The sequence below is a fragment of the Misgurnus anguillicaudatus genome, chromosome 2 (assembly GCF_027580225.2).
Source record: "Misgurnus anguillicaudatus chromosome 2, ASM2758022v2, whole genome shotgun sequence".
NCBI lineage: Eukaryota > Metazoa > Chordata > Actinopteri > Cypriniformes > Cobitidae > Misgurnus > Misgurnus anguillicaudatus.
Window position 1 is genome coordinate 10,723,464 of NC_073338.2, and position 26,683 is coordinate 10,750,146.

At 37.7% G+C, this 26,683-nt stretch overlaps 1 protein-coding gene across 1 annotated transcript; it reads left to right on the forward strand.

The window, feature by feature from the left end:
* The first annotated feature begins 1,907 nt into the window (after positions 1 to 1,907).
* LOC129443312 (macrophage mannose receptor 1) lies at positions 1,908 to 24,874 on the forward strand. Its single transcript, XM_073871100.1, has 4 exons — positions 1,908 to 2,263; positions 2,349 to 2,681; positions 5,386 to 5,480; positions 23,644 to 24,874. Exons 1-4 carry the CDS (start codon positions 1,957 to 1,959, stop codon positions 23,782 to 23,784), a joined length of 876 nt encoding a protein of 291 aa, XP_073727201.1. The 5' UTR covers positions 1,908 to 1,956; the 3' UTR covers positions 23,785 to 24,874.
* The last annotated feature ends 1,809 nt before the right edge of the window (positions 24,875 to 26,683 follow it).

Consider the following 26,683-nt stretch of genomic DNA (forward strand, 5'->3'; position numbering starts at 1 on the left):
TTGCAGTTACACTTAAGCGAATAGTGCAGCACGCACAGCAGGTGTGATGCGTTACGTGTTCGAGACTCCGAGTGAACGAGATGCTGCGCATGACACGTGACGTGCCCGACCCGACCCGAGGATGTGGCTGGAAATTTCGGCCCGACCCGGCCCGGCCCTCCTCTCACGCTTCCCTCGAAGGGACAGAGGCGAGGAGCGGCTCTCTGGAGCCGGAGGAGAGAGTTCAGGGTCGCCGAACCCCCACATCCCAACGATCCTTCCCTCTCGGATGGACGAGAGTCGATGGGGTTCGGCGGTCGGGGTCGGATTCCACCTGACGTTGGCTTCGGGTCCGCATACGAGCGGGTCATAAGACTCGTAACCCGACTCTTATGCGGGGCGGCAACTTTTTCCCCATCTCACCAGGCGAGTACCGGTGAACATGTCCGCTGGGTTCTATTTTGGCACGTTCGTTCTGTCAGGAAATGGGGAACACAAAACACGAACCCAGATGCGAACATAAATAACAAAGGGATTTATTGTCAAAACAGGGGAAAAACAGAAAAACAAAACCCACGAGGGGGCAAAACAAGACGAGGGAAACACAACACTAAACTAATACTAAACTTGACAAAAACTAACAATAACTCTACAACAGATTACACAGATCAGGATTCTGAACATCAAAAACTCACAGGAACCGACAGGGCATGAGACAAGACGAACGTGCACTGGACAACAAACACAAGGACTCTTAAATAGGGAGAAAGTAAATTACATACACCTGAAAATAATTACAAGTAAGGGATCGGGGAAAAAGTGATGAGACCCGGGAAATGCGTGGTCGAAATAAACCAATACTACAACCACACATTTCCCACATAGAACATATGTACTGTCAGAACCCTGCCATGCTAAACTAGATCTAAATACCAACAGGATCTGGCAGGATTCTGACAAATGCACAACCAAAAAACGAGATTTCTGAAAAATTAAAAAAATTGAGTTATCCGTTTTGCAACGAAACTCTTTATATATATTTTTGTCTAGACTTAATTTTAGAAAGTTTTGCTTAACAAGAAAATGCATCTTGATTTAAGACTTTTTAGATATTTGTTTTGAGAACAAGACAAAAATACTATGTAAGAAAGTCATTTTTTTGCTGTGTTTGTGATGTTAAAAATCCGTATTTTTTGTAGTCTCACAAAGATTGCAAAAACTGGGCCAGTGTTTAAACTTACATGTACCACACTAAAACAAAATGTTTTACAAACTTGCAGTTACAGGGCAAATGTGTTACAGTAGTTACAAGGTGAATATGGTTGGTAAAAATACATTGAACAGTATGACACGTCGGCATAAATGTAATGCTGATCCAGTCTCGGTTTATTAAGAAAACCATAAAAGAAAAAAATAATACAAATGGAAAATACAACTCTCAATACTTATATCTGATGTAACATCCTCATTGTTTTGTCAGTAATCTTGAAAGCTGTGTGAAGTCTGTCCATCACATTTGAGCTTACTGTACAAGAGAAAATACTTTCTCATTTTGTGTCCAATATGCATCAGACATTGAATTGATTAAAAATTAAGTAATATTAACACAGATATATTGTTTATTAAGTTGTCTAGTGTTTAACGAAATAAAATGTAAAGTGTATGTGTTTACAAAACATATGCAAATTAGAAGCAAACTGTTTCCATTCACAACAACCCTTACTTACACCGCTGCGCTACAGAAAATCATTGTTGATCTTCCTCTCAGTGATGATGGTGAAACATCAGCGAGGAGCTGTGACAGCAGTTATGAACATGAGTTTGTTTGTGCTTCTTCTGTCAGGTTGGTGTCATCATCTAAATTTGTTTTCACAAGTATATGTGTGCACATGCATATATTTAAACATGTTCATTTTAACAGCACTTCTGTGCAGTGCTTCTGGTCATGGGCGAGAGTATCAGTACATAAACATAAATATGGCATGGACAGACGCTCAGAGTTACTGTAGAGAGAGATACACTGATCTGGCTACTGTAGACTCAATGGATGATGTGAACAGGATGATAAATACAGTGAATGATGGTTACAGTGGATCAGTCTGGATTGGACTGCAGAAGGGAACACAGAGTAACTGGATTTGGTCAAATGGAGAAGATACCATTTCACAGTACAGTCCATGGTACCTAGGACAACCTAGTGGTGGAGAAGATTGTGTTTTCTCTAACAATAATGCTTGGTTCGATTATTGGTGTGGAAACGCATTATGGTTTCTGTGTTACAACGGTAAGTAGTTTGTTGACAGTGTTTACATTCAGTTAAACTGAGAAGAACAACTGAGATCTGATTTTCATTTTGCATCTCTCAATAGAAAGTACTGGATATATCAGAATAAATTCAGCGAAAAACTGGACAGATGCTCAGAGTTACTGCAGACAACATTACACTGATCTGGCCATCGTCCACAACTCTGAAGAGCAGAAGCAGCTATGTGCAGCTATTAATTGTGATTGGCACTGGTACTGGATCGGTCTGTACAAGGAATCTTGGCAGTGGTCTGATCAGAGGAACTTCAACTTTAGAAACTGGGCAGCAGGACATCCATTCATAAATTCTGGTGACTGTGCTGCCATGTCAACAACTGATTCTGGGAAATGGGTTCGATACAGCTGTGACCAAAAGTACCCTTTCATCTGCTATGGAGGTGAGTTTAACAAATCATTATAGCCGCATACTTTTTTTCTTTTAATCACATGCAGCAAAAACACATAACAGTTACGAAACTTATAAGTTAAATGCAACACTATTTATAAAAGTGTCTGCCTAATGCATAAATATAAAATTACTTTAAGCAAACAATCACTCCTAATCTCATATCACAAACAATTGTGATTTGTGTAACTGTTTTTGAAGAGTTTTGTTTCAAAACAAGATATCACAGTTTTAAATGTTTTGTCAAAACATGTTTATTAGCATGTTATCATGTTTTTATTGTGTTTTATTGTATTACTTAGCTGTACTTTTTTTAGTTATGAAGGCTTAAATCTAAATAAACCAACTGCAGTTGAATTGAAATTATTGTAATGCACAATTAAAAAAACAAGATTTTTGAAAAAAAACATAGTTATCTGGTTCTATTTCGTTTCTCCTGACCCCCAGAGGAGGTGCTTACAGCACATGGATGTCCATTACACGAATGTGCAGGTCGAGTATTAGTAACAACAAAGTCACGAGTAACGAGTAATCAAATAAATTACTGTTTCCCCCGTTATAACACTGTTACCGTTACTGACATTAAAATGCTGCGCGTTATATTTATCGCATTTTCCGGACTATTAGTCACACTTTTTTCATAGTTTGGCTGGTCCTGCGACTTAAAGTCAGGTGTGACTTATATGTTAAAATTAATTCATACTGACTTAAATGAACCAAAGGAAAACATTACCATCGACACCCAAGAGAGGGCACAAAATGCCCCCAAAAAGTAATAATTATTGTCTAAATAAATGCAATTTATAGTCCAGTGCGACTTATATATGTTTTTTCCTCTTCATGACGCATTTTTTGACTGATGCGACTTATACTCCGGAGCGATTTATAGTCCGGAAAATACGGTAATCTCACTGAGGCGAGTAGGGTCTCTTCCAGTCAGGCAATGTTTTTCTCTAGTGTGTGTTTGTGTTGAGGGGTGGGAGACACATAGCTGAAGATGATTGGTCTCTGTGTGTTAGAGAGGGTGGGACAACCAACATAACCGATGATGATTGGCTGAATTTCCATCATTAGCCAACCAGAGGCAAGCAGAGTTCATACATAAACACAACACTGCACTATTCAGACTGTGCATGTCAACTTGGTGACTTTGTCGCTATATTTAGCAATTTTCTAAACCCCTTTAACAACATTAAAAAAGCGACTAGAACAAATCTAGCGATCTTTTCTGGCGTGGTTGGAGACTGACCCGAGAGCATGTATCGCTCTCTCTTCTCAACGAGCAGCAGGTGCTTCTGCTAGCCACTCACAGGCAGCCCGGTCCTCGCGTGCAGTCCACCCGAGTCACACACACCCGAAATGACAGAGCGATGGCAAGTACAACGAGCTCAAAGGTAGTGGTCGCAAACACAAAGTATAATAAGCACTACTTTTATACAAGAATGTTATAAGGCAAGAATGTTTATGTAACGTGCAACTTATGCCGAGTAAGAAAGAGTCTCTCCACGTGTGTAATTCTGATAAAGCACCTCACATCATTACATGCTGCAACACAATTAGTGGTTTCTCTTTAGTGTCCAAGTCATTAATTTAACAAATTTAATATTGGGGGTATCCAAGTTATTTGAAATATTTGAACTTTTTAAAGTAATGCAATAGTTACTTTCCCTGGTAACTAATTACTTTTTAATGATGTAACGCAGTTACTAACTCAGTTACTATTTTTGAGAAGTAACTAGTACCTATAACTAATTACCTTTTAAAGTAACGTTGCCAACACTGCTCGGCAACAAAAGAGAAGTCAACCTAGGAAGTGACCTCTTGCATCTTCTCGCGATTGAAGCAGGATCGAAGTTGGAATAAGACGCTGAAGTTTCGCTACCCATAGAGGTTGGAGGTGTAACCAACTGCGGACTCGGGGGTGACTATTTTCCACGGTCAGCTCCGGTTCATCTAGGCCAGGGGTGTCCAAAGTCAGCCCAGCAAGAGGAGTCAGACCTGAGGGCAGAGTTTTTATGTCCGGTGCGCCCTCAGGATATACATTGTGAGTACGGAGGGATTCCACCAGTGCGACGCCTTTTTTATCTGCCACAAAAGACCAAGGAGGGGTCAGGCACTCTCCAAGCAGAGATTGTCTAGATGGATAGTGGAGGCTATCCAGCATGCCTACAGGCAGAGTGGCTCCCCAAAACCTCAGCCAGTCCGAGCACACTACACAAGGAGTGTAGCAACTTCATGGGCATCACTGACATCACCTTTCTGACATATGCAGAGAAGCCCCCTGGGCATCAAGCTGGACTTTTACAAGGTTCTACAGGGTCAATGTGGTCCCCCATAACCCCCTGACGACAGTAATACTCCCAAGCCCGTCACAGCATCTCTAGATGGGTAAGCACTCCTCATGACTTTGTAGGTACTAGTCATCCATGTGCTGTACGCACCGCCTCTGGCGGTCAGGTCACTTCCTGGGTTGACTACTCTTTTGTGCCGGGGCACATCGATGACGTCAACCAGGTCACAGGTGACTTTGTTGTTACTAATACTCGACCTGCACATTCGTGTGATGGACATCCATGTGCTGTAAGCACCGCCTCTGGCTGTCATCCGAAACTCATAGAACCGTGGTTATCTGCATAACCTTCGTTTTGGAACCAAACTTTTCATTTTTATAAAAAAATTGCTTTGTTTTTCTGTAGAGGAAAAGTTTGTTAAAAGACAGACTGTGAGACTGAACGTTGATGGAAATCACAACATGAATGATCCTTCGGTACAGACTTCCATTCTGAATGAGGTTTGTCTCTGTTTTATATAGACTATCTTATTAGATTTATTCATGTTAATGGCTGCGTCTGCAATTGCATAAGGTGAAAGTAGGTACTGAAGCAGATGAAGACTGTTTAAACAGTATAGTATAGTTTCAACATATAGTACGAATGTGGATAATATGAATAATTTCGGGCGTACTAAATCCGCCATGTTGATACATCCCATGACATACGTCACCATAACAAAAATTTTAGTTTTTAACTGGAATGACATTAAACAAGCGCACTTTAACCACAAGGGACAGTTGTTTAACATATGGATTTGCATTTGAATAAAGACACGTTCCCGCATTTGGACATTTTTGAAAAAACATCACCCCTCCATCTTCTTCGTTGGGTAACTGCTCTCCGGGGATCACGGGGTAGCAAAGTGTCCATCGATCTTGCCAGAAGTAGTTGGTCATCCGGGTACTTTTCGCCTACTTGAATACTATGAATTCACACATACTACTTGCCTCGCCTACTGCTCTTTGCCAACTATATGGAAGTAGGCTATTTCAGACGCAGCCAATGTGTTGAAATGCCCATCCACTTCATCATTTAAAGTTACTCTATCCAGTAGCTCTCATTCATAAATCCCAAAAGTTATATTACATTTGTACACTATTTAAATAAAGCTGCTACACCGTGCCATACTAGAGCCATTTTGGGCTGTAAAGTAAACCTTTGTACCTAAAGGGTGCATAGTACCTCAAATGTAGATATTGGTATTATAAAGGTACATATCTGTATCTAAGGGTGAACTCACATACTTAACCGGACCAAAACGTACTCAAGTAAGATTGTCTCCACTCCCCCGGTGGTCTGCACTAAGATTACACTTTATGATTCGTACCCGAGTATGTTTAGGTAATTAAGTGTGCTTGCAAAAGCACACTTATTGTTCTTCTTAAGTTTTATTATTATTATTAAGTGTGCTTGCAAAAGCACACTTATTGTTCTTCTTAAGTTTTATTATAATTATTATTTTTCCCGGGTAGATTTTTTTGGCCAGCTCTAGCGACCAGACCGTTTGACGCAGAGACACCGTTCAAACTTTAAAATGTTCGGGCAGTACCGGTGCAAGTTGCTTGAGAGGATGAAGTCACAGATCCATGTCGTTCGGCCGCCATATTGGAGAGAACACAAAACCTTAAAAAAGTTTCACAGGTCACAAATTTTGTCCAAACCTCATGAAATTCCACGTACGCGATCCTTGGACCGAGCCTCACAAAAGTTACCAGAAGGATTTTTGATTTTCGGAAGCGTTTGCGCGCCACAGCCCAAACTAAATGTGCGTCAACGCCGCCAAAACAGGAAGTAGTTCAAATCTCAATATGTCTGTAACATTTATTAACCAAAATGTTTATATGAACTCTTTACTCCAATGTGAAGATGCCCAAGATAAAAAAAACATTGCAGAAACATGTCTATATTATGTTATTTTCACTTTAAAATGTCCAATTAAAACCTGTGTAAAATTAAAAAATGTCATTAGCCTTTACCAGTAGAGGGCAGCCTTTACGTTCAAACGTGTTTTTTAGACAGAATGTAAAGATAGCGGCAGCCATCTTTAGAAGCTAAGCTAACAGGCTATTGCTCCGTGGAAAAGTTTGAATAACAATGGCGGGATGTAGTTTTAATGTTAAAATGGCAAAATGGAATATAGAAGAGCTTTTGAGAGAATTGGGTGTTCCTTTACGAGCCACAACACAGCGAAGAGCTGAGGAAGAGAAAGCAGAGAAGCCCGGGGAAGAGGCGCCAGCCTCAGACTCTGCTGCGAGCCCGTGGAGGACTCAGTAACCTCGGCTGCCACTCAAGCTTCGTATCGTATATGGACAGATTCCTGGATACATATTTTTAGAATCGTAAACTTCATCTTATTCACTATACAGTATGCGGTTTCGGACGCAAAACTGCAAATGGATTTTATATTCTGAATGCTTGAATCAACGCGAGCTCTCTGGAGAATGTGCATTTTCACATACAGGTAGGAATTATATGATTCAGACATATTTTAATCCCTTTCTTTTATTTCAGTGATATATGGCACGACAAGTTTAATTCCCTTTTTCATCAATGTAATACATTGTAAACGTATTAGTTTGTAAAGACGTCAGTTTCGCGTCCTCGGGTAGCAGTGATCGTTTGGCATCGGTATTTTAATTAATTACGAAATTTGTATTTTATTTTTAAATTGCTATCTTGTGTTTCTGGCGCATTCGCGGATTAATGACTCATTTGAGTCGTTTTCATTACAAAGTGTTGCAAATAAATGAGTCTTTTGAGTCGACTCTTTACAAAGCGAATGGGCCAAATGTTTTAAAGTGGTTCGCGAATCAGTTTGAATGAATTGTTCAGATCGCTTCAAACACGGAATCGTCCGAAGCTGTTTTACTCGTAACCTATGTAGAAACACGCAGAATATAACCAGTGTTGGGTGACGTGGAAATGTATTTACCAATCTTTTAACTAAAAGCAAAACTTCACACATGTACCCGCCATTACATACGCGCGACCGCCGACCTGTTCGTCGTCAGACACAGTTAAACGCGTGCAACCTCCAGAAACACTGTAGCACAGATTGAAGAAAATCCATCGATGATTGACGTCTGATTCGCTGTTTAATGTACTGTATGATGTAAGTGATTCTCACAAAACACACGTGACATGACAACGTAAGAAAACATGAGTTTTGTCTAAGTGTAAACTGTCAATGTCCTCAGACCATCTTAGGAGATTCCAACTTTATACATATACAAAACAAAACTGTTGTCAGTTTACTTGTCTGATATTTCAGCTACAAGCTACATTTTTCTGTATACTGTTGGTGTATGTTGCAGTTTTACACATACTGTAGAAATGCCCTTCATAAGTATTCTTCTGTTTGCTGTGGAGTCAAGAAATGTCTAAACATTAAAAGATGAACATGAGACAAAAGTACAGAATCTGTCGCATTATTTTTTTTAATGGGCACTGAGCTGTGTCCTGATTGTTTACACATGAAAAGCATAAAATATGTAGGATCAGTTTGATTCACTTATGTGCATTTGTGTACAATACACATAAGTCAGCATTTAATGCTGTTGTTCTTTGTTGTTAAAGCATGTATGTGTTGAAACATAAACAAAGGTTAATAAAATGTGACATTCTAAACTTCTGGTATACTGATATTTATCTTACCAATTTCTGGTCTCCACATCAAACAGAAAAATCTTGTCTTTATTGTTCTGATACTTATGGAGGGCACTGTGTGTGTGTGTGTGTGTGTGTGTGTGTGTGTGTGTGTGTGTGTGTGTGTGTGTGTGTGTGCGTGTGTGTGCATATATCTAGATTTATTTTTTCATGAGTAACTAGTAACTCGCTACTTGAGTATTATTTTCATTGCATACTTTTTACTTCTACTTGAGTAATTATTTATTTAGTTACTTTTACTTTAACTTAAGTAAAGTTTTTGGCTACTCTTTCCACCTCTGTTAAAATCTTCATGAATCTAGGCTGAGTTTGCCACGTTGAAGCCTAAATAATCAGACAGATAGTAAGTTAATCGCCCATCGCTCACAGCCCAGCACCTGCACCACTGCATGCGTATCGCGCTGACAAACATACACCTGATTTTACTGCCCTGACGAAATCTAAAAGTATAATTTCTCTTATTAGAAGCTAGCCTAATGTTTGCCAGTTATTAAAATGGCGGTTGTAGTTTAAATAGAGGTCGTGAAATAATTAGCATTGACAAAAAACTGCATAAAACAATGTTATATTCCATATTATAAACTTTTGGTTATGTGTACTTAAGTGAGTAAATAAGTTAAATTCTCAATAAGTGTGATATGGCTCTTATTTACCCCTTTAAATGTAGAATAAAGCTTACTCGGGTATCTTACAATGCACTTATGTTGTTATGCAGTTTTAAAATACAAAATACGAACATGTCTGGATGTAGATAAAGCCTACTTGGTCATATTACAATGCACAAGTTTTGTTGTATGCAGTTTGAAAATACATGTTTGTAGAAAAAGTATATTGTACAATGCACTGATTTTGTTGTTATGCAGTTTCAAAATACAACATGAGTATGTTTAAATGTATATGTAGTCATCATCACTGATATATCTCTGGCCCTCATGACAAACTAATTGAATAGCCCTGTCGTAGATGCTCAACACACAATCATATTCATAAATAGTAAAGAAATGCAATGATATTAGGCTATCAGTGCTGCTGTCGCTCTCTCCTATCGCTTATTTTAAAAATGAGCTTATGATCAATAAAATGCAGCTTATATCTGCTGCTTTTGGTGACGTGAACTCTGGCCTACATTAAAGGTGCAGTGTGTAATTTCTGGAAGGATCTCTTGACAGAAATGCAAAATAATATACAAAACTATATTATCAGTGGTGTATAAACACCTTTCATAATTAACCGTTATGTTTTTATTACTTTAGAATGAGACGTTTTTATCTACATACACCGAGGGTCCCCTTACATGGAAGTCGCCATTTTGTGCTCCCATGTTTCTACAGAAGCTCTTAATGGACAAACTTTTTTATTAAGTTGTCTCCAATCATGACATGTTTGTCCTGTGGTGGCTACCGTAGCTTCTCTATGCATTTCAAAAGCGAGGGGTGAGCTGTGAACTGAGCTGTTGGTTGCAATTTGGAACCTCACCACTAGATGCCGCTAAAATATACACACTGCACCTTTAAGTCTCATGTTTTTAAGATTATCTTAAGTACTAAAGGATTTTTGGTATATTATGTACAAAACTAGTGTGTGAAAATAGGGCACTTTAAAGGGATTGTTCACTCAAAAATTAAAATTATTTAAATTACAATTCTAAAAAAAAATTAATAAGAAAACACTGAGGGCTTGACATTAACTTTTTGAGGAACTTGTCCTTCGGACAAGTAAATTTGTGTTTCACTTGTCCATGCACAAAAGTCACTTGTCCGGGTAAAGTTTTATAATATAATGTATTTTTTGTGTTTTGCTAATCAGTGGCAGAGCAAGGGATTTTTCATAGAGGAGTCGGACAACTAATTTTTTCTTACACTTGTCCTACAAAAAATCCACTTGTCCCGGACAAGCGGACAAGCCTTAATGTCGAACCCTGAACATGTGCAGCACAGCCGTTATAGTTGGTTCTAGGCTAGCTAGAGCGGGTTCTCTAGGCTTGTGATCCCTGTATTTACGTAAAATGGTCTGTGCTAAGCCCCGGATGTCCTTAAATGCTGGAAGCACCCCTGGTTACAAGCCTGTATACATTTCTGTGTGTGTGTGTGTGTGTGTGTGTGTGTGTGTGTGTGTGTGTGTGTGTGTGTGTGTGTGTGTGTGTGTGTGTCAGGAATGCTTTCACGTATTGAAACCAAACTTTGTACATGAACTTGGGACTCCAATGCGAGGATGCACAAGATAAAAAACATTCTAAAATTTTACATTTCACAAATCACGTTAGTGACCGCACCAGAGCAAGCACACTTTTGCGGTTCCTCTGGAAGTGCATTTTCTAGTTTTTATTATTTTTCCCGGGTAGATTTTTTTGGCCAGCTCTAGCGACCAGACCGTTTGACGCAGAGACACCGTTCAAACTTTAAAATGTTCGGGCAGTACCGGTGTAAGTTGCTTGAGAAGATGAAGTCACAGATCCATGTCGTTCGGCCACCATATTGGATAGAACACAAAACCTTTAAAAAGTTTCACAGGTCACAAATGTTGTCCAAACTTCAAGAAATTCCACGTACACGATCCTTGGACCAAGCCTCACAAAAGTTACTAGAAGGATTTTTGATTTTCGGAAGCATTTGCCCAAAACAGGTCAAAATATACCTATGGCGTAGTCCCCAAACAGGAAGTAGTTCATATCTCAGATTGTCTGTAACATATCTTTATAATTTTTTTAATATGAACTCGGAACTCCAATGTGAACATGGCCAAGATAAAAAAACATTGCAGTAACATGTCTATATTATGTTATTTTCACTTTAAAATGTCCAATAAAATCCTATGTAAAAATAAAAATGTCATATAGCTTTTACCACTAGAGGGCAGCCCAAGCGTGTTTAATTGCCTTGCCTTCACACGTGACTAGACCGAAACTTAGTCCGTGCCTATTGAAAACTATATATACTGAGGATTATTTGATACTAAATCCAATGGAATATTAATATTTCTCATATACATTTGTGTACAAAACTGCAAATGGATGTTATATTCTGAAGGCGTGAATCAACGCGAGCTCTCTGGAGAACGTGCAGTACAGGTAGGAATGTTTCGGGGATTCAGACGTAAAACCCTTTCTTTTATTTCAGTAATATATAACATGACAAGTTTAATTCCGTTTTTCATCAATGTAATACATTGTAAACGTTTGTAAAGACGTCAATTTCGCGTCCTCGCGTAGCACTGATCGTTTGGCATCGGCTCTATAACAGCTGCATGGTTTAAATGATTGTGAATTGACGCGAAAAAGTGTCACTTTACCTTAAATCATGCATGTTATGCCAAGTGTATTTAACGTAAACAGTCATGACTTTGAGAAATGTATGAGACATTAAAACACAGCTTGCCACAGCTAGAAGACTGCGTATATTTACATAATCTTCAGATAAGAAAGTTATATATCATCGTATGCTTAACTAACGGGAACACGATCGATTGCATTATGCTGTCAATCATTATGCTGTCAATCACTCAGCGAAGCATTGATTTCACATGGAAAGCAAGAGGACAGGGTCGCAATCTTGATGCGCGTGCATATGTTGTTGCATGAGATGCAGAGCGCGAGTCACCCCTTCACGTGTATTCGCGCTTTGGTCTGCCCGCGTCAAGATGCAGAGACCACGGACTCTATGGCTGTTTTAACTTTATTTATTGTATTTCCAGCTTACAACAACTCCTCTTCCGACAGTTGTTGTCTGATATGTCGGCTCAACGATCACAATGACATTAGATGTCTTAATAAAGGAAACGATTTTTGTGAACTAGATAAAAGATCCTGGCGTTTCTCCGAAGTTCAAAGCAGACAAAGGCTCAAATATTATGCGAGTCATCGTTCTCACACAAGAATGCAATTTAAACGTGTAAGTTAATCGCCCATCGCTCACAGCCCAGCACCTGCACCACTGCATGCGTATCGCGCTGACAAACATACATGTGATTTTACTGCCCTGATGAAATCTAAAAGTATAATTTCTCTTATTAGAAGCTAGCTTAATGTTTGCCAGTTATTAAGATGGCGGTTGTAGTTTAAATAGAGGTCGTGAAATAATTAGCATTGCCAAAAAGTGCATAAAACAATGTTATGTTCCATATTATAAACTTTTGGTTATGTGTACTTAAGTGAGTAAATAAGTTAAATTCTCAATGAGTGTGATATGGCTCTTATTTACCCCTTTAAATGAAGAATAAAGCTTACTCGGGTATCTTACAATGCACTTATGTTGTTATGCAGTTTTAAAATACAAAATACGAACGTCTGGATGTAGATAAAGCACTTGGTCATATTACAATGCACAAGTTTTGTTGTATGCAGTTTGAAAATACATGTTTGTAGAAAAAGTATATTGTACAATGCACTGATTTTGTTGTTATGCAGTTTCAAAATACAACATGAGAATGTTTAAATGTATATGTAGTCATCATCACTGATGTATCTCTGGCCCCCATGACAAACTAATTGAATAGCCCTGTCGTAGACGCTCAACACACAATCATATTCATAAATAGTAAAGAAATGAAATGATATTAGGCTATCAGTGCTGCTGTCGCTCTTTCCTATCGCTTATTTTAAAAATGAGCTTATGATCAATAAAATGCAGCTTACATCTGCTGCTTTTGGTGACGTGAACTCTGGCCTACATTAAGTCTCATGTTTTTAAGATTATCTTAAGTACTAAAGAAGAATTTTTGGTATATTATGTACAAAACTAGTGTGTGAAAATAGGACACTTTAAAGGGATTGTTCACCCAAAAAATTAAAATTATTTAAATTACAATTCTAAAAAAATTTAATAAGAAAACACTGAACATGTGCAGCATAGCTGTTATAGTTGGTTCTAGGCTAGCTAGAGCGGGTTATCTAGGCTTGTGATCCCTGTATTTACATAAAATGGTCTGTGCTAAACCCCGGATGTCCTTCAATGCTGGAAACACCCCTGGTTACAAGCCTGTATACATTTCTGTGTGTGTGTGTGCGTGCGTGCGTGCGTGTGTGTGTGTGTCAGGAATGCTTTCACGTAGAGGTCGACCGATATGGCTTTTTCTCTGGCCAATGCCGATATTTAGAAATCAGGGCAGCTGATGGCCGATATGTTAGGCCGATTTTCTATATGTACATAATTATCAAAATGTTCTCATCATTAGCAGATATTTTAAATGTAAAAATGTCACTATTTAAGTCAAAGTCTTTTAAAAAAATTATGACTGGTCTTTCTGAAGAGTTTTACAACCTCCTCTGCACCATGCATTTATCAGACACAGATATTACCTTACACTCTTCTGTCATCATCTTTGATCAGTTTTTTTACCATGGCTTTTATTGCTTTGTAGGATAAAATCCTTATTTGGTAGACCTGATAAAATATTTATTCATCATAAAGTTAACATAGTAAATGTCTATGGTTTTTAGTTGAGACTGTTATTTAGGGCAAATCTTTCTAAACAGATTTACATTCTCCTTTCTGAGGCGCTATAAGTGACTGATTGTGCTGACAGTGACGTCTTGTGAGTTTAGAGTTGGGACAGATCTGTTGTTTCAACCGTTCATTCAAACGAATCCGTTCAAAGGAGTCAGTTCGCGAATCGGACGCATTGTGTTGTAATCCAGGCTGAGCAGCGCAAAACTGTAAACAAAGTGTTACTGTAACAACACGAAAAACATTTCCTCGGTGGATATGATTTGGTCTTCCGACCTTTCGCCATCGAGTCAGTTTTGTTTTGAGTAATAAAAGCAGGGAGACAGTTTAAAGACAGAACTGTCTCCCTGCTCTCCAGTAACGCATAACTTATGTTGTTATGCAGTTTTAAAATTCAAAATACGAACATGTCTGGATGTAGCATTTTTTTGTGGAGGGAGGTGCCCTTTTTTTTAGGTTAGAGCAACTGCCCCTTAAAATTCCTGTGCACGTCCCTGATGCTTAGTTACTGTTGAACGGGAACACGATTGATTGCATTATGCTGTCAATCACTGAGTGAAATATTTTTTTTATGGTAAATTTTAGAGAAACAGTTGTTACAAGTCTGTATACATTTCTGTGTGTGTGTGTGTGTGTGTGTGTGTGTGTGTGTGTGTGTGTGTGTGTGTGTGTGTGTGTGTGTTTTTAAAATGTTCGGGCAGTTCCGGTGTAAGTTGCTTGAGAAGATGAAGTCACAGATCCATGTCATTCGTCCGCCATATTGGAAACCTTAAAGTTTCACAGGTCACAAATTTTGTCCAAACTTCACGAAATTCCACGTACACGATCCTTGGACCAAGCCTCACAAAAGTTACTAGAAGGATTTTTGATTTTCGGAAGCGTTTGCCCGTCACAGGCCAAACTAAATGTGCGTGGACGCCGCCAAAACAGGAAGTAGTTTATATCTCAGGAATGATTTCACGTATTGAAACTAAACTTTGTACATGAATTTCGGTCTCCAATGTGAGGATGCACAACATCAAAAGAACAATTTTTTTCCTAAAATTTTACGCTGCCAAACAGGAAGTAGTTTATATCTCAGGAACGCTTTTACGTATTGAAACCAAACTTTGTACATGAACTTGGGACTCCAATGTGAGGATGCACAAACTAAATCGGCGGCACCAGAGCAAGCACACTTTTGCAGTTCGTCCCGAAATGCATTTTCTAGTTTTTATTATTTTTCCCGGGTAGATTTTTTTGGCCAGCTCTAGCGACCAGACCGTTTGACGCAGAGACACCGTTCAAACTTTAAAATGTTCGGGCAGTACCGGTGTAAGTTGCTTGAGAAGATGAAGTCACAGATCCATGTCGTTCGGCCACCATATTGGATAGAACACAAAACCTTTAAAAAGTTTCACAGGTCACAAATTTTGTCCAAACTTCAAGAAATTCCACGTACACGATCCTTGGACCAAGCCTCACAAAAGTTACTAGAAGGATTTTTGATTTTCGGAAGCATTTGCCCAAAACAGGTCAAAATATACCTATGGCGTAGTCCCCAAACAGGAAGTAGTTCATATCTCAGATTGTCTGTAACATATCTTTATAATTTTTTTAATATGAACTCGGAACTCCAATGTGAACATGGCCAAGATAAAAAAACATTGCAGTAACATGTCTATATTATGTTATTTTCACTTTAAAATGTCCAATAAAATCCTATGTAAAAATAAAAATGTCATATAGCTTTTACCACTAGAGGGCAGCCCAAGCGTGTTTAATTGCCTTGCCTTCACACGTGACTAGACCGAAACTTAGTCCGTGCCTATTGAAAACTATATATACTGAGGATTATTTGATACTAAATCCAATGGAATATTAATATTTCTCATATACATGTGTGTACAAAACTGCAAATGGATGTTATATTCTGAAGGCGTGAATCAACGCGAGCTCTCTGGAGAACGTGCAGTACAGGTAGGAATGTTTCGGGGATTCAGACGTAAAACCCTTTCTTTTATTTCAGTAATATATAACATGACAAGTTTAATTCCGTTTTTCATCAATGTAATACATTGTAAGCGTATTAGTTTGTAAAGACGTCAATTTCGCGTCCTCGCGTAGCAGTGATCGTTTGGCACCGGCTCTATAACAGCTGCATGGTTTAAATGATTGTGAATTGACGCGAAAAAGTGTCACTTTACCTTAAATCATGCATGTTATGCCAAGTGTATTTAACGTAAACAGTCATGACTTTGAGAAATGTATGAGACATTAAAACACAGCTTGCCACAGCTAGAAGACTGCGTATATTTACATAATCTTCAGATAAGAAAGTTATATATCATCGTATGCTTAACTAACGGGAACACGATCGATTGCATTATGCTGTCAATCATTATGCTGTCAATCACTCAGCGAAGCATTGATTTCACATGGAAAGCAAGAGGACAGGGTCGCAATCTTGATGCGCGTGCATATGTTGTTGCATGAGATGCAGAGCGCGAGTCACCCCTTCACGTGTATTCGCGCTTTGGTCTGCCCGCGTCAAGATGCAGAGACCACGGACTCTATGGCTGTTTTAACTTTATTTATTGTATTTCCAGCTTACAACAACTCCTCTTCCGACAGTTGTTGTCTGATATGTCGGCTCAATGATCACAATGACATTAGATGTCTTAATAAAGGAAACGATTTTTGTGAACTAGATCAAAGATCCTGGCGTTTCTCCGAAGTTCAAAGCAGACAAAGGCTCAAATATTATGCGAGTCATCGTTCTCACACAAGAATGCAATTTAAACGTGTAAGTTAATCGCCCATCGCTCACAGCCCAGCACCTGCACCACTGCATGCGTATCGCGCTGACAAACATACACGTGCTTTTACTGCCCTGATGAAATCTAAAAGTATAATTTCTCTTATTAGAAGCTAGCTTAATGTTTGCCAGTTATTAAGATGGCGGTTGTAGTTTAAATAGAGGTCGTGAAATAATTAGCATTGCCCAAAAGTGCATAAAACAATGTTATGTTCCATATTATAAACTTTTGGTTATGTGTACTTAAGTGAGTAAATAAGTTAAATTCTCAATGAGTGTGATATGGCTCTTATTTACCCCTTTAAATGAAGAATAAAGCTTACTCGGGTATCTTACAATGCACTTATGTTGTTATGCAGTTTTAAAATACAAAATACGAACGTCTGGATGTAGATAAAGCCTACTTGGTCATATTACAATGCACAAGTTTTGTTGTATTCAGTTTGAAAATACATGTTTGTAGAAAAAGTATATTGTACAATGCACTGATTTTGTTGTTATGCAGTTTCAAAATACAACATGAGAATGTTTAAATGTATATGTAGTCATCATCACTGATGTATCTCTGGCCCCCATGACAAACTAATTGAATAGCCCTGTCGTAGACGCTCAACACACAATCATATTCATAAATAGTAAAGAAATGAAATGATATTAGGCTATCAGTGCTGCTGTCGCTCTTTCCTATCGCTTATTTTAAAAATGAGCTTATGATCAATAAAATGCAGCTGCTTTTGGTGACGTGAACTCTGGCCTACATTAAGTCTCATGTTTTTAAGATTATCTTAAGTACTAAAGAAGAATTTTTGGTATATTATGTACAAAACTAGTGTGTGAAAATAGGACACTTTAAAGGGATTGTTCACCCAAAAATTAAAATTATTTAAATTACAATTCTAAAAAAATTTAATAAGAAAACACTGAACATGTGCAGCATAGCTGTTATAGTTGGTTCTAGGCTAGCTAGAGCGGGTTATCTAGGCTTGTGATCCCTGTATTTACATAAAATGGTCTGTGCTAAACCCCGGATGTCCTTCAATGCTGGAAACACCCCTGGTTACAAGCCTGTATACATTTCTGTGTGTGTGTGTGTGTGTGTGCGTGCGTGCGTGCGTGTGTGTGTGTGTGTCAGGAATGCTTTCACGTAGAGGTCGACCGATATGGCTTTTTCTCTGGCCAATGCCGATATTTAGAAATCAGGGCAGCTGATGGCCGATATGTTAGGCCGATTTTCTATATGTACATAATTATCAAAATGTTCTCATCATTAGCAGATATTTTAAATGTAAAAATGTCACTATTTAAGTCAAAGTCTTTTAAAAAAATTATGACTGGTCTTTCTGAAGAGTTTTACAACCTCTTCTGCAGCATGCATTTATCAGACACAGATATTACCTGACACTCTTCTGTCATCATCTTTGATCAGTTTTTTACCATGGCTTTTATTGCTTTGTAGGATAAAATCCTTATTTGGTAGACCTGATAAAATATTTATTCATCATAAAGTTAACATAGACATTTATTACTATGCTTTTTAGTTGAGACTGTTATTTAGGGCAAATCTTTCTAAACAGATTTACATTCTCCTTTCTGAGGCGCTATAAGTGACTGATTGTGCTGACAGTGACGTCTTGTGAGTTTAGTGTTGGGACAGATCTGTTGTTTCAACCGTTCATTCAAACGAATCCGTTCAAAGGAGTCAGTTCGCGAATCGGACGCATTGTGTTGTAATCCAGGCTGAGCAGCGCAAAACTGTAAACAAAGTGTTACTGTAACAACACGAAAAACATTTCCTCGGTGGATATGATTTGGTCTTCCGACCTTTCGCCATCGAGTCAGTTTTGTTTTGAGTAATAAAAGCAGGGAGACAGTTTAAAGATAGAACTGTCTCCCTGCTCTCCAGTAACGCATAACTTATGTTGTTATGCAGTTTTAAAATTCAAAATACGAACATGTCTGGATGTAGCATTTTTTTGTGGAGGGAGGTGCCCTTTTTTTTAGGTTAGAGCAACTGCCCCTTAAAATTCCTGTGCACGTCCCTGATGCTTAGTTACTGTTGAACGGGAACACGATTGATTGCATTATGCTGTCAATCACTGAGTGAAATATTTTTTTTTATGGTAAATTTTAGAGAAACAGTTGTTACAAGTCTGTATACATTTCTGTGTGTGTGTGTGTGTGTGTGTGTGTGTGTGTGTGTGTGTGTGTGTGTGTGTGTGTGTGTGTGTGTGTGTGTGTGTGTGTGTGTGTGTTTTTAAAATGTTCGGGCAGTTCCGGTGTAAGTTGCTTGAGAAGATGAAGTCACAGATCCATGTCGTTCGTCCGCCATATTGGAAACCTTAAAGTTTCACAGGTCACAAATTTTGTCCAAACTTCACAAAATTCCACGTACACGATCCTTGGACCAAGCCTCACAAAAGTTACTAGAAGGATTTTTGATTTTCGGAAGCGTTTGCCCGTCACAGGCCAAACTAAATGTGCGTGGACGCCGCCAAAACAGGAAGTAGTTTATATCTCAGGAATGATTTCACGTATTGAAACCAAACTTTGTACATGAATTTCGGTCTCCAATGTGAGGATGCACAACATCAAAAGAACAATTTTTTTCCTAAAATTTTACGCTGCCAAACAGGAAGTAGTTTATATCTCAGGAACGCTTTTACGTATTGAAACCAAACTTTGTACATGAACTTGGGACTCCAATGTGAGGATGCACAAACTAAATCGGCGGCACCAGAGCAAGCACACTTTTGCAGTTCGTCCCGAAATGCATTTTCTAGTTTTTATTATTTTTCCCGGGTAGATTTTTTTGGCCAGCTCTAGCGACCAGACCGTTTGACGCAGAGACACCGTTCAAACTTTAAAATGTTCGGGCAGTACCGGTGTAAGTTGCTTGAGAAGATGAAGTCACAGATCCATGTCGTTCGGCCGCCACATTGGAGAGAACACAAAACCTTAAAAAAGTTTCACAGGTCACAAATTTTGTCCAAACTTTATGAAATTCCACGTACGCGATCCTTGGACCGAGCCTCACAAAAGTTACTAGAAGGATTTTTGATTTTCGGAAGCGTTTGCGCGCCACAGCCCAAACTAAATGTGCATCAACGCCGCCAAAACAGGAAGTAGTTCAAATCTCAATATGTCTGTAACATTTACTAACCAAAATTTTTATATGAACTCTTTACTCCAATGTGAAGATGCCCAAGATAAAAAAACATTGCAGTAACATGTCTATATTATGTTATTTTCACTTTAAAATGTCCAATTAAAACCTGTGTAAAAATAAAAAATGTCATTAGCCTTTACCAGTAGAGGGCAGCCTTTACGTTCAAACGTGTTTTTTAGACAGAATGTAAAGATAGCGGCAGCCATCTTTAGAAGCTAAGCTAACAGGCTATTGCTCCGTGGAAAAGTTTGAATAACAATGGCGGGATGTAGTTTTAATGTTAAAATGGCAAAATGGAATTTAAAAGAGCTTTTGAGAGAATTATGTGTTCCTTTAAGAGCCACAATACAGCGAAGAGCTGAGGAAGAGAAAGCAGCCCGGAGAAGAGGCGACACCCTCAGACTCTGCTGCGAGCCCGTGGAGGACTCAGTAACCTCGGCTGCCACCCAATCTTCGTATCGTATATGGACAGATTCCTGGATACATATTTTTAGAATCGTAAACTTCATCTTATTCACTATACAGTATGCGGTTTCGGACGCAAAACTGCAAATGGATTTTATATTCTGAATGCTTGAATCAACGCGAGCTCTCTGGAGAACGTGCATTTTCACATACAGGTAGGAATTATATGATTCAGACATATTTTAATCCCTTTCTTTTATTTCAGTGATATATGGCACGACAAGTTTAATTCCCTTTTTCATCAATGTAATACATTGTAAACGTATTAGTTTGTAAAGACGTCAGTTTCGCGTCCTCGCGTAGCAGTGATCGTTTGGCATCGGTATTTTAATTAATTACGAAATTTGTATTTTATTTTTAAATTGCTATCTTGTGTTTCTGGCGCATTCGCGGATTAATGACTCATTTGAGTCATTTTCATTACAAAGTGTTGCAAATAAATGAGTCTTTTGAGTCGACTCTTTACAAAGCGAATGGGCCAAATGTTTTAAAGTGGTTCGCGAATCAGTTTGAATGAATTGTTCAGATCGCTTCAAACACTGAATCGTCCGAAGCTGTTTTACTCGTAACCTATGTAAAAAACACGCAGAATATAACCAGTGTTGGGTGACGTGGAAATTAATTTACCAATCTTTTAACTAAAAGCAAAACTTCACACATGTACCCGCCATTACATACGCGCGACCGCCGACCTGTTCGTCGTCAGACACAGTTAAACGCGTGCAACCTCCAGAAACACTGTAGCACAGATTGAAGAAAATCCATGATCCATGAATTCGATGATTGACGTCTGATTTGCTGTTTAATGTACTGTATGATGTAAGTGATTCTCACAAAACACACGTGACATGACAACGTAAGAAAACATGAGTTTTGTTATAGTGTAAACTGTCAATGTCCTCAGACCATCTTAGGAGATTCCAACTTTATACATATACAAAACTGTTGTCAGTTTACTTGTCTGATGTTTCAGCTACAAGCTACATCAACATTGAGACTAAAGTTAATTTGTTAATTTGAAATGCTTGTCTATTCTGTGCTTGTATTCTTTTTCTGTATACTGTTGGTGTATGTTGCAGTTTTACACATACTGTAGAAATGCCCTTCATAAGTATTCTTCTGTTTGTTGTGGAGTCAAGAAATGTCTAAACATTAAAAGATGAACATGAGACAAAAGTACAGAATCTGTCACATTATTTTTTTAATGGGCACTGAGCTGTGTCCTGATTGTTTACACATGAAAAGCATAAAATATGTAGGATCAGTTTGATTCACTTATGTGCATTTGTGTACAATACACATAAGTCAGCATTTAATGCTGTTGTTCTTTGTTGTTAAAGCATGTATGTGTTGAAACATAAACAAAGGTTAATAAAATGTGACATTCTAAACTTCTGGCATACTGATATTTATCTTACCAATTTCTGGTCTCCACATCAAACAGAAAAAGCTTGTCTTTATTGTTCTGATACTTATGGAGGGCACTGCGTGTGTGTGTGTGCGCGCGTGTGTGTGTGTGTGTGTGTGTGTGTGTGTGTGTGTGTGTGTGTGTGTGTGTGTGTGCGTGTGTGTGCATATATCTAGATTTATTTTTTCATGAGTAACTAGTAACTCGCTACTTGAGTATTATTTTCATTGCATACTTTTTACTTCTACTTGAGTAATTATTTATTTAGTTACTTTTACTTTAACTTCAGTAAAGTTTTTGGCTACTCTTTCCACCTCTGTTAAAATCTTCATGAATCTAGGCTGAGTTTGCCACGTTGAAGCCTAAATAATCAGACAGATAGTAAGTTAATCGCCCATCGCTCACAGCCCAGCACCTGCACCACTGCATGCATATCGCGCTGACAAACATACACCTGATTTTACTGCCCTGACGAAATCTAAAAGTATAATTTCTCTTATTAGAAGCTAGCCTAATGTTTGCCAGCTATTAAAATGGCGGTTGTAGTTTAAATAGAGGTCGTGAAATAATTAGCATTGACAAAAAACTGCATAAAACAATGTTATATTCCATATTATAAACTTTTGGTTATGTGTACTTAAGTGAGTAAATAAGTTAACCGCAAAAACTAAATGTGCGTCGACGCCGCCAAAACAGGAAGTAGTTTATCTCAGGAACGCTTTCACGTATTGAAACCAAACTTTGTACATGAACTTGGGACTCCAATGTGAGGATGCACAAACTAAATCGGCGGCACCAGAGCAAGCACACTTTTGCAGTTCGTCCCGAAATGCATTTTCTAGTTGAAAGATGTACTTGTTTTAAAGAAAACTCGAAGTTATATGTGATTGATATCATTGTAATTTAGAGTTTTTGGCTTATTAGGTGAATTTGAAATCATGCCGCTGCTTAAATTGATTGACATATGGCATTACAGCAACATGAGAGCGATTGCAGAGCAGACTTCTCCTAATATGTGACCTCGGACCACAAACCCAGTCATAAGTCGCACGGGTATATTTGTAATAGCCAGAAATACATTGTATGGTTAAAAATATAGATTTTTCTTTTATGCAATACATAACGGTAAAAAACTGTTGCATGTGCGCGCCTGCGTCAAACTGATTCTGGCTGGACAGGATTAACCACGAGTTTTCAAAATCACGGTAATCAAACACGATTGTAATGATAATAAAATTGTAAATGATAATACTAACGTCATGACATTTTACCGTGGTAAATCATGAAATCAGTAATTGTCCCATCCCTAATCCTAACATAAATATATAAAAACTTTTATTTTGGATGCAGTATTTTAAGCCTTTAATCGATGCAGTTGCTAATGACTTTATTTGGACAACTTTAATGGCAATTTTATTTAGTAACACTCATTCAGTTTTTGTTATAATCAGACTATGTGTGACATGTGTGATATATACTGAATAGCTTAGTGGTAGAGCATTGCGTTGGCAACACAAAAGGTCATTGGTTGGAACTCAAGTACTGATAAAAATGTATAGCTTATAATGCACTGTAAGTTGCTTTGGATAAAAGTGTCTGCCAAATGCATAAACATATAATATATATTGTTTATGCCATGATTTTTAACAGTTTTGTTTATTTTTTTCTGACCTACAAGATAAGTAAAAAGCTAAAGATCATGGGGCTGAACGGCTTGAAGAATATAAGCTGGAGAAAGGATGAAGATGGAAAGGTGTTTCATCTGACTGGGAGACACACGACAAATTTAAATTATGTATGTAAATATATTAGGAACTAATCATCAATGTATTTCTGTAACTTTAAAACATACTGTACTCTGAGAATATTAAATAAATTATTTATCGTCTTTCAGGCGAAAACAATTTGAGTTATTAAAAAAAATGTCCTGGCTCTTCCAACCTTTGTAACGATAGAAAACCAGAAAGTAATTATTATAGTTTATACATTTTTAAATGTGGATATTTTTATTTTAAAATCGTATTGATTACAATCAAAAGGCATTTATTTATCCACCTGGAGCCTTGTTGATTACTTTTGTGAAGGATGTATGTGCTTTATTTGGCTTGAAAATCGTGAACCCTGTTTTCTACCATAATAAGGCTTGGAAGAGCCAGGACATTTTCTTGAATAACTCAATTTGTGTTCGTCTAAAAGATGATGGACATGTCCCTCGGATGACTTGAGCTTGAGTAAATCATGGGGTAATTTTTCATCTTTATGAATACAATTTATTTGGTGTGAAGTAGATACAAAAATATCTTTCTTATTTGTAATAGAAATTTAATTGACAATGTTTATTAATACAACTTTTAGTTATTACGAAATAAGAAGTTCATCTGCTGATATTCTGATTTCTGAAGAATAACAAGAACAGATCACAGAAGAGTGAATTGTTGTAAGTATTTATAAACTGTAAATGCATTTAAATTATGACAGATTCAATTTACTTTGCCTAACCTGAGAACAGATTCGGTGCTACTTATAGGCAGAGTAGGCAAATGCCTAAGACCTCAGGCTTGGAGGGGGCCTCCATAACCACTAAATCGCTAGACCACCAATCACTACTGACAGCAATAGACAAAGTTATAAGGTGACTTTGACTTCATGCCGCGTCGTAAGAATCGCAGGCGATGATATTAAAGTACAGTGAGAATGATAAGCAGACTCCTTAAATCACTTTCGCCTTGATGTCCTCCGCTTGTCGGTTCTTGCAGCGCGGCATAAAGTGGAAGAAGCCTAGCCTATATGATGAACAGCATTCAAAACTTTGCAGCTGACTGACTTTAAAAGTGACAGTGCAGCACATGATGCAGGTATTTTGAAATGATTGTAATGCATTGTAAAAATAAACTTGGCTTTGTTCTGTGTATCAACGTCATTTCAGGACAGATCAAACTTGCTGCTGGTGACTCTGTTCAGACACATTGAATGTGCGTGCACGATAGCATCGTGTGGGGAGCTGACTATCAAAATAGTCAAGTTAAAAAGTTTGTACTTAAAGTCAAACAGCAAACAAAACTGGAGACATTAAAGTACCTAAAGAAAACTGTCTATATATATTGAAAGTCATCTACACTTTATTTTAGTTTTCAAATCATGAAAACATGATGCATATTTATTGAAAAATTATCCAACAATTTAATTATTCTGCATAGTAGTTTGTCTATTTAACTTCCAGTAGCAGCTGATTTGTATGGATATTTAAGGTATATATAATGCATTGCAATGCATAATATGAATATATCCATAGTCTATAATATATAACTCTATACTGTATATTGGTTCAGAAAGAAAAAACGTGTTCATACCCAGCTAAAATAAAAAGGTAGGGTTAGGGTTTTTGTTTTGTTCTCCCAAAATTGTTTTTTTTTTTTTTTAAATGACTGCATCCACAACAACAACAACACCATTCCCCTGCCTTAAAATGTTTAACACATGTTACTTTGCATAATTTCAATTATAACATAAATTGAATCCATTGGTTAAAGGGACACTTCACCCATTTGCATTAAGCTTTGTATAGTTAGAACCCCAGACATGTTTTTGAATGGTCATGCATAATTTTCTCAGTTGCCGCTGAGACAGGAGAAATACAGATTTCAGTGTTGCACTTCCTTCTTTCAATTATGTAAAAATCATCATTTTGCATCATTGAAAGAAGGAAGTGTTGTATCTTTGTTGAGGGAGTGAGACTTCAAACACCCCTTTTCTCGGTCAAATAGGCACCAAATTCTAAATGTATGCTAAATTTCACCTACAAATATAACACACTTTCAATAAAGATTAATGTTTCTACGGGTGAAATGCTCCTTTAACTTAACAAAAAAATAAAGGGGCAGTGATGTTTATTTAGATGTTATTTGGTTGCGGCTGGTTATTTCAATAACTGACTTGTTGCCAACCGGTTCGTTATTGTGGGGACTTTCCACACTCCGAAACGACATTTCCACACTCCGTGGACAGTGGGATACTAAATGGTGGACTCAATTTTTTTGTTCTTGATAACTTTTTCATTTCTATGTATTTATCAAAACACATCCACAACAAATATTCTTAAAATTAAAGAAATATAAAAAATGTCTAATATTTTATTGTGATTGTTTGATTGTGATTTTTGTTTTGATTTAGATTGTGCTCAGTAATTCACTTGAATGGATTATTGAATAGGTAACATTATTCATGTTAGCTAATGCATAATGTCAACAAATACAGCCTTATGCTGGCGGTTTTCAGGAGAGGGATTATACTAGTCCTAGACTAAAGTAAATTTAAAAGCTGTCCAAACTGAAAACAACTTGCACTGACATATAAGTAATGTAAGTAAAACTTATATTTCCTAATTAAAATAAGGCCTAGTCCTGGTTTAAGATAATCACTGTTTGGGAAACCACCCTATGGGGTTTTATGGACACACATTTTAATACACAAAGCAAGTGTCACGACTGGGAAACAGGAAGTAGGACGCATACGCAGAGTTATGTTATTAAATAATATTTAATAATAAACAAGAACTTAGAATTAAGGCAGTTCTGAAGGCGAAAGAGGGTCAACACAGTATTAGTATGGTGTTCCTAATAATCCTTTAGGTGAGTATAGTTAAACAGTGAACATAATAACAAACATGCAAGATGAGTGACAAATTAAATGAAAACATGTTTATGCACTGAAAAAACTTA

Excerpts from the sequence above, each read along its gene's own strand:
- LOC129443312 (XM_073871100.1), top strand. The coding sequence starts at position 1,957 with ATGGCATGGACAGACGCTCAGAGTTACTGTAGAGAGAGATACACTGAT. Across the intron at positions 2,682-5,385 it reads CCCTTTCATCTGCTATGGAG|AGGAAAAGTTTGTTAAAAGA; the intron begins GTGAGTTTAACA and ends GTTTTTCTGTAG. Across the intron at positions 5,481-23,643 it reads AGACTTCCATTCTGAATGAG|ATAAGTAAAAAGCTAAAGAT; the intron begins GTTTGTCTCTGT and ends CTGACCTACAAG.